Source organism: Indicator indicator, chromosome 26, assembly GCF_027791375.1.
Source record: "Indicator indicator isolate 239-I01 chromosome 26, UM_Iind_1.1, whole genome shotgun sequence".
Taxonomy (NCBI): domain Eukaryota; kingdom Metazoa; phylum Chordata; class Aves; order Piciformes; family Indicatoridae; genus Indicator; species Indicator indicator.
Window position 1 is genome coordinate 2,672,652 of NC_072035.1, and position 11,968 is coordinate 2,684,619.

General features: G+C 52.5%; 1 protein-coding gene across 1 annotated transcript; it reads left to right on the forward strand.

The window, feature by feature from the left end:
• Positions 1-182: 182 nt before the first annotated feature.
• Positions 183-11,968, forward strand: SEPTIN5 (septin 5). Its single transcript, XM_054392740.1, has 11 exons — positions 183-272; positions 5,240-5,336; positions 5,828-5,914; positions 6,463-6,586; positions 6,745-6,879; positions 7,509-7,626; positions 7,951-8,052; positions 8,909-9,005; positions 9,923-10,058; positions 11,475-11,577; positions 11,912-11,968. The coding sequence occupies exons 1-11, from the start codon at positions 183-185 to the stop codon at positions 11,966-11,968; spliced, it is 1,146 nt and encodes a 381-aa protein (XP_054248715.1).

Sequence of the window (11,968 nt, forward strand, 5' to 3'; positions counted from 1 at the left end):
GGGAGCCCGTTCACCTCTGCTCGCCTTGCCGGGCCGCTGCGAGCTGAGCCAGCCCTGCGTGTGTGTGCATGCGTGTGGGCGGGGGGGCTGCCGCATGGATTTAGCGAAGGCTGGGAGGGAACACATGGGGTGGGTGTTTTTCCCTTGGCCCGCCGTGGCTGTCCGTCCTGTCGGCCGCGCTCATGGATTCGATCATTATTCAGGAGCGCCTGGTGGAGCGGCTGCTTTCCCCGCGGACGCAGACACAGCGAAGTCACACGGCCAAGCTGAAGGTACGGGGATGTATTTATAGCACTGTGCAAGCCAGGAGCAGCGGGGACAGGAGGGGGGAGGATGGTGCCCGAGAAGACGTGTGCAGCACAAGATGGGACCTCTGAGGAGCAGGGGAGCGGAAAGCCACCGGTAAGGGAGAGCTAGCGGGGACAGAAAGCAGGGCGGCAGCCCCCGCGGGCAGAAGGCCGGGAGGAGCGTTGGACAGCTGGGAGACGCACGGCGGTTTTGTGCGGTTATTTGATGCAGTGATTCTGTCTGAATGGCGTGCGTGCGCGGGTGCCCGAACAGAGCCTGGTTTGTGTTAGTTAACGCTGGGCTTTGCTAGCCGCTTTTCCTTCTGCTGCAGCGAACAGCAGTGGTGGACGAGTGGCTGCTGATACTCCCGTGGCCAGCCCCAGGCCCAAGGCAGCAGATGCCAGCGGGGGATGCCCCGGGAACTGCTGTCGTTCTGAATTTATGCAGCTCTCTAGCAGTGAAAGGAAGCAAAGGGTCTGGTCTGCTCCCCTCTGAGGCTGGGCTGTGCAGGCGCGGATGTGGCTGCTGTTCTTGGCCAGCGGGGAACGACTGGAAGAAGGGCTGCCCGGGAGGGAACTGGACAGCCTGTGCTGGAGTAGCACCGAGATGCTCCTCCTGCAAAGTGGAAGCAGGGGCACCAGGATCCCAGCACAAGCTTCATCGTTTCTGGGGTTTGTTCCAGGCCTGTGGCAGGGGCTATTCTTCAAATTTTCTGTGGTGCCATGATGTTTAATTTTAGCCCTTTTGAATACACCCAGTGAGGCCCCATTTATCCCTAGGCTGTGTGGTGAAGTCACACGAGATCTGGATTGGTTTAAGCAGTAAATCTGCCAGAGAGGCAAGGAGGGAATTGGGAAGGATGGAATCACTGGAGGCTGTGCTGTGCCCTGCCTTGGAGGTACAGACAGCCCTGCGGACACTTGCTACTGGGGATGGCTTCTCTGTGCACAGATCTCAAATGTTTCTAGCCTTGACAGGAACAGGACTTGAACCCCTCAGTGCTTTGTTCCTTGGCTTGAACTCCCATGGAGAACACAGCCTGTGGGGGAGCCCTGGCCACCTTGGCCAGGTAGTGGAGGATGTGAGGACAGGGCATGTTGCTGTGATGTCCAGGGAACCAGTGGGCATGTGCTGAGGGAGAGCACACGCAGGTTTGGCCTGGCCTGGCATGCTGTGGTTTTTAACAGGGCCCCAGAGGTCAACAACATCTCTTGGTAGTCTTCACTGCAGTGCGTGGGGCACGTTCCCAGGCATGTGAGAGTGGGATGCCAGCAGGAACAAAGGCACCACATGAAGGAGGTGGTCAGGAGAGGGACTCCCTGTGCCAAAGCGCCGCTGGCTCAGCTGGCTGAGGCCCTTTCCCGACAGCTGGGGCTAGTGAAGGAAGCAAGAGTGCAGTGACCGAGCAGCTGTCCCAGCTTGTGTCAGCTTGATGGGAGCTGGCTTGTGAGGGTCAGGAGCATGCAGAGGGGGTTTGATGCCTCCAGGAACTCCCTCAATCCAAGTCTCTCATCTAATTAATGGATTTTAGCTTTTCATGACCCAGAAAACCACCTGCCTCCTTCAGTAGCCCTCTCAGCCCTGTATTCCCCCTTTGGCATTTCCTATCCCATGCATAGCTGCTCTACGATAGCATCTGTGTTGGGTCCTAGTGGAAATGGTGACTTAGAGCTTTGAGCAAGGCAGACACTATGCTTGGGAGCCTACTTGGGCTCCTTAGGTGCCATGTTGGTATTGTCACACTAGCAGAGATAGTGGCACATGACTGTTGCAGTGTAGAAATGTGGCTGGGATGGGAGCACACATTGGATGTCTCAAAGCCAAGATGTGGAATCGTGGCTTTAGGATGGCTGTGGTGCAGGGACCATGCCATTGTTCCTGAGGGAAGGCTCAGGACCCCTCCCCACAATTTCCCCTACATCTCTAGCCTTCACCTTTAGGTGACATGCTGTCTACCAGCTCCTGGCCGGGCTCTGTAGTACATCATGGCTGGTCAGAGGGGGGCATGGCTGGGAATAGGGCATTTCCCCTTGTGACTCTGGCTGCCTGCCACTGCAAGGGAAGCTCTTCTCTTGGTGTTATGCTCAGCATTGACCTTCCTCACTGCAAGCAAAATCAACCACAAGCCATGGGTGAAGGACAGCATCCTGCACCAGCCAGGATTTGCTCATTCCAAATGTGGTGATTCCCCTGAGCTGTGGGGAGGCAACCAGAGGCACAGTAAATCCAGCCTTCCTTGGTTGGGCTGAACAGAAACAAGAGATCAGGTTCAGCCAGTTATGCTTGGCTGAAGTAAGTGGAATTGCACCAGAGCTCAGCCCAGTGTCTCTGTTGTCAGCCCTTAGTCATCCAGGTTACAGCCCAAAGGAGATAGGAGAAACACACCACAAGCCTCAGCTAGGGCTTTACTAGCATGTTACCAGGGCTATTTCACATGTCAGGTCACTGGAAAGAGCAGGTGATTGTTTTCTTTCCAAAGGCTGGTAAAGATTGGGGCAGGTCTCTTCCTGCTCCAACCCAAAGTTTGGCTGTAGGAGAAGCAGAAGGGAAAGGGCAGATGTATGTTTGTGCCACTTGCTGAGCACTGGCACTTGCCCTGGCTGGTGCTGGCTTTGGTTGCATTTTGGTTGTGTTCATGGGTGTGTTTTCCTGAGAAGCAGCTGGGAGGTAGCCCTGGCACTGAAGGACACGGCCTGGATGGGCCTTTTTTCTCATTTTCTTCATCTTGCCAGTCCCACATTTCTCACCCTGCTTTGCACACCTTATGTTTACACTTTACTGAGCATTTTGGATGGCAGTTGGCAGTGTCCCCTAGGCAGGTGCTGCTTTGCTGTATGCAGCTTGACAGAGCTGCCATCGCTTTTCACCCTGGTGTCTTATTACTGCCTGCTGCACTGCTGCTTTGGGCTGCCATTGCCTTTCACCTCAACTGTTAGAGCTCCCAGTGGAGTGATTTGAGTGCTCTCTAATATTCCTCACTTCTCTCAATTTGCTCTGTCCCCTGTCCTTCTGGACTGTGGGAGGGTGAAACATCAATGGGCTGAGGTGAGGGAGACCAGACCTAACGGTGACTGTGGTAGGGCTAAAGTGACTGAGTTGGAGACCCAAACCAAACTTGAATTTCTGGAAGACAGGAGAGTTCTTGGGCCACAATGGCCATCAGCCATGACAGCCCCATCGGAGTGGGCAATACAGATCAGCTGTAAATGGGGAGGAGGAGACTCTGTGCCCTCCCTGCTGTATGTGCCCACCAGGACTTTGCAGTTTGCATGGCTGTGGGTGCCTGAAAGTGCTCACACATGAACATGCAGCCAGAGGCTGCAGAGGGCTGCTCAGGAACTGTGTTGCCCACTCATGGTGCGAAAATTGGTACTGGTCAGCATTGCCCTAAGCTCAACACATTAGATCATGATTTGTGTTTTTTTTTTGTGTGTGTGTTCCAGGAATGGAGATTGTTCAATTTAGAAACAGAGGCCTTCCCTGCTGTGTCTGGAGAACCAGTGCCAGAGAGCTTGCAGGGTGAGGACAGTTGTATGCTTGAAGGCTTCCAAGGCCAGGTGGGAGATGGGGTTGCTTTTCAGGAGCTCCTATCTCCATGGCTTTGCCTGTGATGTGAATCACAGCGGATGCTTATTTTAACTGATGTTGAAAAGTGGAGTGGATGTCTCTGGCTCAGGCATTTGTGAATGACTGCTTCCCCTTGGGTCTAGCTTGGAAAGTGTGTGAGAAGGGAAGTGTCTGCCAAAGTCTCTGCAGTGGCCCTGGGAAGGGGAATGCACTGCTGCAGAGCTGTACGCTGTGAAAGACCAGAGGTGTTCAGGTGGAGGATGGATGGAATGGCCAGGCTGGGTGGCACCTGAGCTGTGAGCACTGGACCATGCTGAGCCCATCCTGAGGGTAGTACCTGGAGCAGGTCTGTGAAGCCTGTGGGTGAGCCATGTTCACCTTGCAGGAGGCACCCTGCATGCCCAGGGTGTGTGCTCCTGGGAGGCAGTGCAAGCTGCATGATTGGCTGCTCCCAGCTGTGGCATGCACACCATGTACTCCTGAAACCTACTGCTGGTCATGTTGCTCCTTGAGTGCACTTAGTGTACTTGTACAGAGTGTGTGCCACACTTGTGGGGTGGCTGTGGCTTTGGTGCTCCAAGAGAGCACTGAGTGACAGGAGGCTGTGTCTAGGGGGTGGTTAGACAGTAGCTAACACTCCAGTAATGTAATGCCATCACCCAAAGCATCTCGTCTGTGTTATCAGTACTTCTGCATCTTCCCACTTGCCATGCTCCTTGAACTTCTGTCTCTTCAGAAATAATGCTGAGAGATTACTCAGGATTTCCTCTTACTCAGCCAGGAATGGCTATGACACAGCAAGAAATAATCCCCACTTAGGTCAAGCAGGAGCCAAGCCACTGCACCTTCCTCTAGTCATGGCTCAGGACAGCACAAACCTTGGGGTGCCAGCTACAGAGAGCTTTCCATCTATCACACACAGCTCTGGAGGGAGGGGTATAGAAATTACTTTGAAAGACCTGGGGAGAAGTGACATTTGGTGACCCTGCTTGTGAAGGGAGCCTGCAACCATGCAGGAGAAACAAATTGTTAGGAAGGTTGTGTGTCAGTAGCAGCCCCAGAGGTACTTTCTGGGGGCAACAGCAGGATGTACCTCAGCTCTTGTGCTCTCTGTGCTGGGCCTTGTTGGCTGGTGAGAGCAGCTGAGCAGGGCTGTGCCTGGCAGGAGGTAGCCCTTGGTGTCCACCTGCAGGAAGGGCAGAAGTTCCTGAGTCTAGAGGAGATGTGTGCCCTGCCCCACACTATTGTCAGGGTAGGGACCAGCCTCTCTTCCAGTCCTTGGTACTGCCTTGGGCTTTTTGAGTCCAGCTGCTTGATGCTGTGTGAGGCTTGAGAAAGAAGAGTGGCACACCTTGACCTGCTCCCATCCACCTCTGCCCTGCAGGACCATGAGAAGCAGTATGTGGGCTTTGCCACTCTGCCCAACCAGGTCCACCGGAAATCTGTGAAGAAGGGTTTCGACTTCACCCTGATGGTTGCAGGTGAGATTGCCCATGGATGGAAGTTGTTGGGCCATATGGGGGGTGCATGGTTTTCCCTTAGTGCCTGCATCTTCCCCTCTCTCTCTTCTGGTCCTTGTCCCAGACTTGCTTTGCTCCCCAGCTTATGTTGTCATCTGACAGTTCCCCAGAAGGAACAGACCCCTCCTAACTATTCCTAACCCCAGTCCAGGCTTCTTCAACAGAGTGGCTGTTCTGGGTGGTGAAGGCAGGGCCAGGCAGGGGCCAAGGGAAAGGAAGGAGAGGGAGGATGGAGGAGCTGAGAGATCGCATTTCTACAAGGATTGAGACATCTTGCAGCAGAAGTCCTCCCACTGCTGGAAAAATGCAATACCAATAAACAGCTTCTGATAGCTTGTCTCTCTCGCTTCCTCTGGCTCAGGATTCAGAGCCTTGTTCAGTTTCATTTGTAAGTCAATTAGTGGGTCTTGTTACTTGTTTTTCCCTCCTCCCCTTTGCACTCTGCCAATTAGGAGAGTCGGGTCTGGGCAAATCCACGCTGGTGAATAGCCTGTTCCTGACAGACCTCTACAAAGACAGAAAGCTCCTCAATGCAGAGGGTAAGTTGGGGACAAAGCAGGGTGAATGGTTCTTGTCTGCAGATCTAGACTGTCTGAAGCTCTAGTACTTTGTTTCCTTGCTTCAGTGGCAGCTACAGGCCTGCTGGATCCCAGCACTGTTGTTTGGTGCTCTGCTCTCCTTCTCTGGCTGCAGAGGCTCTATTTAGTATTTGAGCAAAAAGGGTTTGGCTGTAGGACTTCTCTATCCTGTGAAGGGCAGATGAGGCTACAGAGCAGCACTAGCACCCCCTAAGGTGTTGAGCTTTGACTTTTGTTTTTGGGTTCTGGAGTCTGATAGAGATTTCCCTTCCCAAGCGACTAGACAAAATGTTCAGAATAGCTGGGCTCCGAGCACTTCACAAGTCTGTATTCTGAGTCTACTAGCTGCTGGCCTCCCACAGTACCAGTCTCTTAGAGGATGGTCAGAGACTTTTGAAAGCCATGTCACTCCCCGTGCTCAGTGATAAGGAGGGAGCTGACTTGTCATGGGTGTGAGTGGGCATCTCCAGCAGTACTGCCTGGCTTTAACTCCCATATTCCTGTCAAAGAGAGAATCAACCAGACAGTGGAGATCGTCAAGCACACAGTGGACATCGAGGAGAAGGGCGTCAAGCTGAAGCTGACCATTGTGGACACACCAGGCTTTGGAGATGCTGTTAACAACACTGAGTGGTGAGCAAGCCACTGCTGCCTTCCTCCTAATCCTTGGTCATGTCTTGTTGTCTGTGGGTGCTTCACCAGAAGGGGGTCTGGCAGTAGGAAGAGGATGATGCTTTCTCATAGCCCCTTGGAGGCACTGTCCCGTTAAACACCGGATTTTACTTTCCCAGCTGGAAGCCCATCACTGACTACATTGACCAGCAGTTTGAGCAGTATTTCCGTGATGAGAGCGGCCTGAACCGGAAGAACATCCAGGACAACCGAGTGCATTGCTGCCTCTACTTCATCTCACCCTTTGGGCATGGGTGAGAGCCCCCACTCCATGGCCAGGCTGCGACTTGGTCCCTTGTGCCCTAGGATTGCCCCATAGTGGTTTGTACATTGGCAGGACTGCTGGCACAGGGGAAGAGCTGTCTAGATGCTGTCCCTCAGCTGGGTGTCACCCCACCTCCCTGCCCCTTGCTGTGGTCATGCAGAGTGATCACCCTCAGGCCTTACAGCCTGTTGGGGGAACCAGGGAAATAATGCCACACAGATTTGTATCTTCCTACCTAGCTAAATCTGAGTGATGGGTAGAAAAGGAAATTTTAAGCTGCCTTCAGTGCCTGGCCCTTGCTGACTTGTGTGCCAGCCTGAGCAGCTGGAGGGGCCATGTTGGCTGCCCTGCAGCAGAGGACAGCTGGAGGGAGACCCTGGGCTGTGGCTTGGGCAGTATTTGACCTGCAAGGGATCAAATACCCAGCCTGTGTCAGCAGTTAAAGTCTGAGATAGATCTGTATCTTCAGGAAAGCTAACTGAGAGCTGTCCCAGTGTTACCCCAAGTCTCTTGTGACATTGCTGTCCTTTTCCCTTCTTTCTGAGTGGGTGGAGGGGTTGGAGGGAGAACTGCCCAGTGCATCCTTGCTAACAATGTCCTTCCTCATTCCTGCTGCAGGCTGAGGCCTGTGGATGTGGAGTTCATGAAGGCTCTGCATGAGAAGGTCAACATTGTGCCCTTGATTGCCAAAGCTGACTGCCTGATCCCCTCAGAGATCCGGAAGCTAAAAGAGAGAGTGAGATACAATTTCTCACAGTGGTGGCAGGGATGGGCTGAGTAGGGAGGGGAGGGAGAGAGAGGGGTAGAGATAGATTGTGTTTGTGTGTGTGTGTTTCTATATACATACATAGACAGTACCTGAAAATCTAATTGCAGCAGTGCTGTGCTGTGAGGGAAGTGGTGCCTGCAGAGAGGCCAGCTCTAGAAGAAACTGCAAATCCTTTTACCATTTGTAGGCTACAGCAATCCTATGATCCTAGGGTGACACATACAGGGAATAAACCCAGCTTCTGTGTTGTTCAGTCCTGTGTCCTTTTGGTTTTGTCTTGCATGGACTCAGATCCGGGAAGAGATTGACAAATTTGGCATTAAAGTGTATCAGTTTCCTGAGTGTGACTCTGATGAAGATGAGGAGTTCAAGCAGCAAGACAGAGAGCTGAAGGTAAGCAACCTGAAGGTTGCTGCAGAAGAAGCCAGAGCTGCCCTGTGTGTGCCAAAGCCCTGCCTACATTGCCTTATGTGGTAGATGACCAGGAGAAAAAGCTGATGTCCTTGTTGGTGCCATGAAATCAAATGTAGCATGAGGACATGACACTTGTACTCTCCCACCAGGCAGTGTCAGTTTTCTCTTGGGTGTACCTCAGCCTGTATGTTTAAGATGAGGGCTGGGTTGTGCAGCATTTGTCAGCTCTTATTTCTGAGCAATGCCATCAGTAAGGACAAGCAATTTGTGAGTGATGAGGGACCACTGTGACACGAGTTGCATAGGGGAAGACAACATGATCACACAGGCCTGTCCAGAGGCTCCAGCAGCCCAGGCCTCACCCTCTCCCAGGCCGAGCCAGTCCTGTGTGTGCATGCAGTATGGCCTTCTTTCTCCTGTCAGAGAGCTGCAGTGGGCTTTTGTTTCCTCTGAGCAGCAAGGAGCACAGCCTGTACATTTCTGCCTGGCAAGATCTTGGTGAACATTCTCCCACTTGTTTGGTATCCCAGCCTTTCTGCTCTGGCTTCTTTGTAGAGCTTTCCCTCAAAGAAGGGATGCAGGCACCTGCAGAGACACAGTTTCCCTGAGGATGGCTGAGAAGATCAGGCTGGGAATCAGGCTGCCAGCAGACCCCAGTGCCTTAGGCTTTTCTCTGCAACTGCATTGTGGTGTCATGTGCTGTTGCATGTGTGGATGTCCCTGTGCTTATCCTACCAGCACCTTCCTGTTCTGCTCTGCCTGAGCTTGGCCCTTGGAGGAGGGCTCTGTGGGCAGCCCCAGGCTGAGCTGGGCCCAGCAGTGCCTCTTGTTGCAGGAGAGCGCTCCCTTTGCGGTCATCGGCAGTAACACTGTGGTGGAGGCAAAGGGCCAGCGGGTTCGGGGACGGCTCTACCCTTGGGGCATTGTGGAAGGTAAGTGTGGTACTGGGAGCAAGGGGCAGGCAGGCATGGGGGAAGGACAGGTAGGGAAGGATGAGAGGAGAGAGCTTACCTCTGCACAGCTGTGACTGACTCCGCTCCCTTTGGCACACGGCACGGCACAAGGTAGCATAGAGACAGAGGCACTGGGACCGGTTCAGGAGGTCTGTACTGGGGGCTTAGCAGTCAGCCTGCCTCTGAAGCCATGGCAGGCTGAAGAGAGGCTCCAGTGTGAATGGAAGAATGCACTAGGATTGGAGCTTCTTACTAAGGGGGGAGGCTGGACATTGCCAGTCTATTTTCTAGGAAGAAACCACTGCCCTCAGCCAAACCGAATCATAAACCCTCCTGCACCTGCTCCCCTGCTGCCACTCCTGTATGTGTTGGAGTTGCTGGGCTGATGTACAATGTGTTTCTCACTAACTTTCTTCCTTCCTAAAGGGAGAAATCTTGTAAAGCCTACAGGCAGAATAATAACCCTGGAATGGCTTTTGCTGCTGTTGCTGCCTCCCGCTTGCTAGTGCATTGCTTTAACATCTTGCAGGTTTAGATCCCTAAGTAGAGCAGATGAGCAGTTTCCTTCCAGCACCAGCTGTGCTCACTGGTTCTAACAGTGACATCCCATGTACCTGGGAGCAGCATCCTCTTGGAAGACTCTGTTCCACATGCTTCATTCATCCTTTTACTCAGAAAAAGTGACTTCAGCAGCCTGGCTTCAGCATTGAGAAATGCAGAGCATTATCGGGGCCTGTACCAGGGCAAGAGGAAGAGCCCTGAGTGGTGACAGGAAAAAGTGGAGGGAGGATGAGGAAGGAGTTTTAGTCCAGTGTGGATGGGTGGGAGGTAAGGAGTGGGTCCCTGGAGAGGGCTGGTGAGGTTTGACATCCAAGCACTCCCCTGTTGCTGTGCAGTGGAGAACCAGGCACACTGCGACTTCGTGAAGCTGCGGAACATGCTGATCCGGACGCACATGCACGACCTGAAGGATGTCACTTGTGATGTCCACTACGAGAACTACCGAGCTCAATGCATCCAGCAAATGACCAGGTATGTCCTCACTGCTTCAACCAGAGGTGGCAGAGGTGTCAGTCTCTGTGGAGCAGCTCTGTGGAGGCTGTGGGTCTGCTGGGGATGTGCTGGGATGCAGCCTAGGGAATGGCGCCAGGAAGTATAGCAAATCCAAAGCATGTGGCCTGAAACCGTGGTAGGGATGGTTCCTTTCTGAGGATTCTCCATGCAGATCTTGGGAAACAGGCCAGGATATTCTTTTGAAGAGGTGTTCTTAGGACTTGGTGAAATACACCCAACCTAATAAAACAAGGGATAAACTCTCCCATGGGTAATAGCTGTGTGCATTCTGAAGTTCTGTCCAGATGTCAGCATGACCCTTGGGATGCTGCTGTTTCTCAGACAACAGAGCCCAGGCAATCAACAAAACTCTTAACACATCTCCAAAGATTTCTCTGCATTGTCTTCCTGTTGAGTTTGATTCTCTGTGGTTTTGGTCACAATGATCAGAAAACAGAAGACTGCACACATGGACTTCTCATTCAAAAACTTTTTCCCTGTCTCCTTTCCATGACTGAAATACTGGTGACAAATTGAGTTTTAACTAGGTCTTTGCTCATCTGTTTTAAACCATCCCTTTCACTTCCTGCCTGAACTGGCAGGGTAGCTCTGTACTGCCATGTTGCAGAGCAGAAATGGCTGTGCTGCAGCAAGGAACAGTCTTGCATGAGTGCAGACGTGCAGGTTAGCACATTCTGTTCACACACAGAGTGCATCTCAGTATTTTTGCGTAGCAGACAAGCCTGCCTTTTTCAACTGTGAGAACAGTTGAGTGACTCCCAAAATAACTATGTTAAATGCTAGAGATCTGTGAGAAGTGTCACAGCTGCTATTTAGGTAGGCTGTGTATCTATTTAAAGAAGAGCACAATGAAAAAGCAACCGCTCAGCTTAAGAAAAGCTTAAGTTTGGTACTGTTTCTCATGCCATGGCTAGTTCCTTGCCAGTGAACAAGTCTCATAAAACCAGAGTGTGGCCATTCCTAGCAGCTCGATAAGGGTCCTCTAGGGAGAGGCTTTGGGTAGAGATCCCAAGCTCCAGAACTGGAATTGGCTCAATAATAAGTCAACGGTGACTCCAAGTGGTGAATGCCTGCAAGTGACATCTTGAATTTCCTATTTCAGCTCAGGCACTTCTGGCCGCTGCCACCCCTTCAGTGTATGCCTGCTTTGGATTTTCTGTTAGCTACCCGAAAGCTTCAGTTCTGAAAACTTCTATGACCTGACCTCATTCCAACCTGAGTGCTAGGTTGCCCCAGAGCACCTGCTCCTGGCTGGGCACATGCTGCCACCTTGCTGGCAGGTCTGCCACTGTGGGTGACAGCCATTGTGGGGTGACACAAATGCCAGCCAGCCTGAACCACAGCTGACTGCGCTTCTCTGCTCCTTCTCTCTAGCAAGCTGACTCAGGACAACAGGATAGAAAGCCCCATCCCTATCCTGCCTCTCCCAACACCAGACACTGAGACAGAGAAGCTGATCAAAATGAAGGATGAAGAGGTGAGACACATTTCTGCCTGGGTCTCCTTGGTGTTGGAGCTGGAGTTTCTTCAGGATTGCCCTATAGAGGTGGTCCTGAGGCTTCCCACTCCAGCCTCCCACCATTATGGGCTTATGATGTGGAGGACAGGGTACGAAAGCTGAGGCTTCTTCTGTCAGGGAAACATAGCTCCATTCCACCCTAGATACAGATGCCTCTGTGCTCAGGTAGGAATCAATACTCTGAGGAGATCCCTTTGTTAGCTCCAAGGGACTGTCTCCAGTGCAGATCACCAGCTCCAGGCCACAATAGATCCCTTTTTGACTACTGCTTCTCTGTCTTTGTCTCATGCAGCTACGGCGGATGCAAGAGATGCTGCAGAAGATGCAGCAGCAGATGCAGGATCAGTGA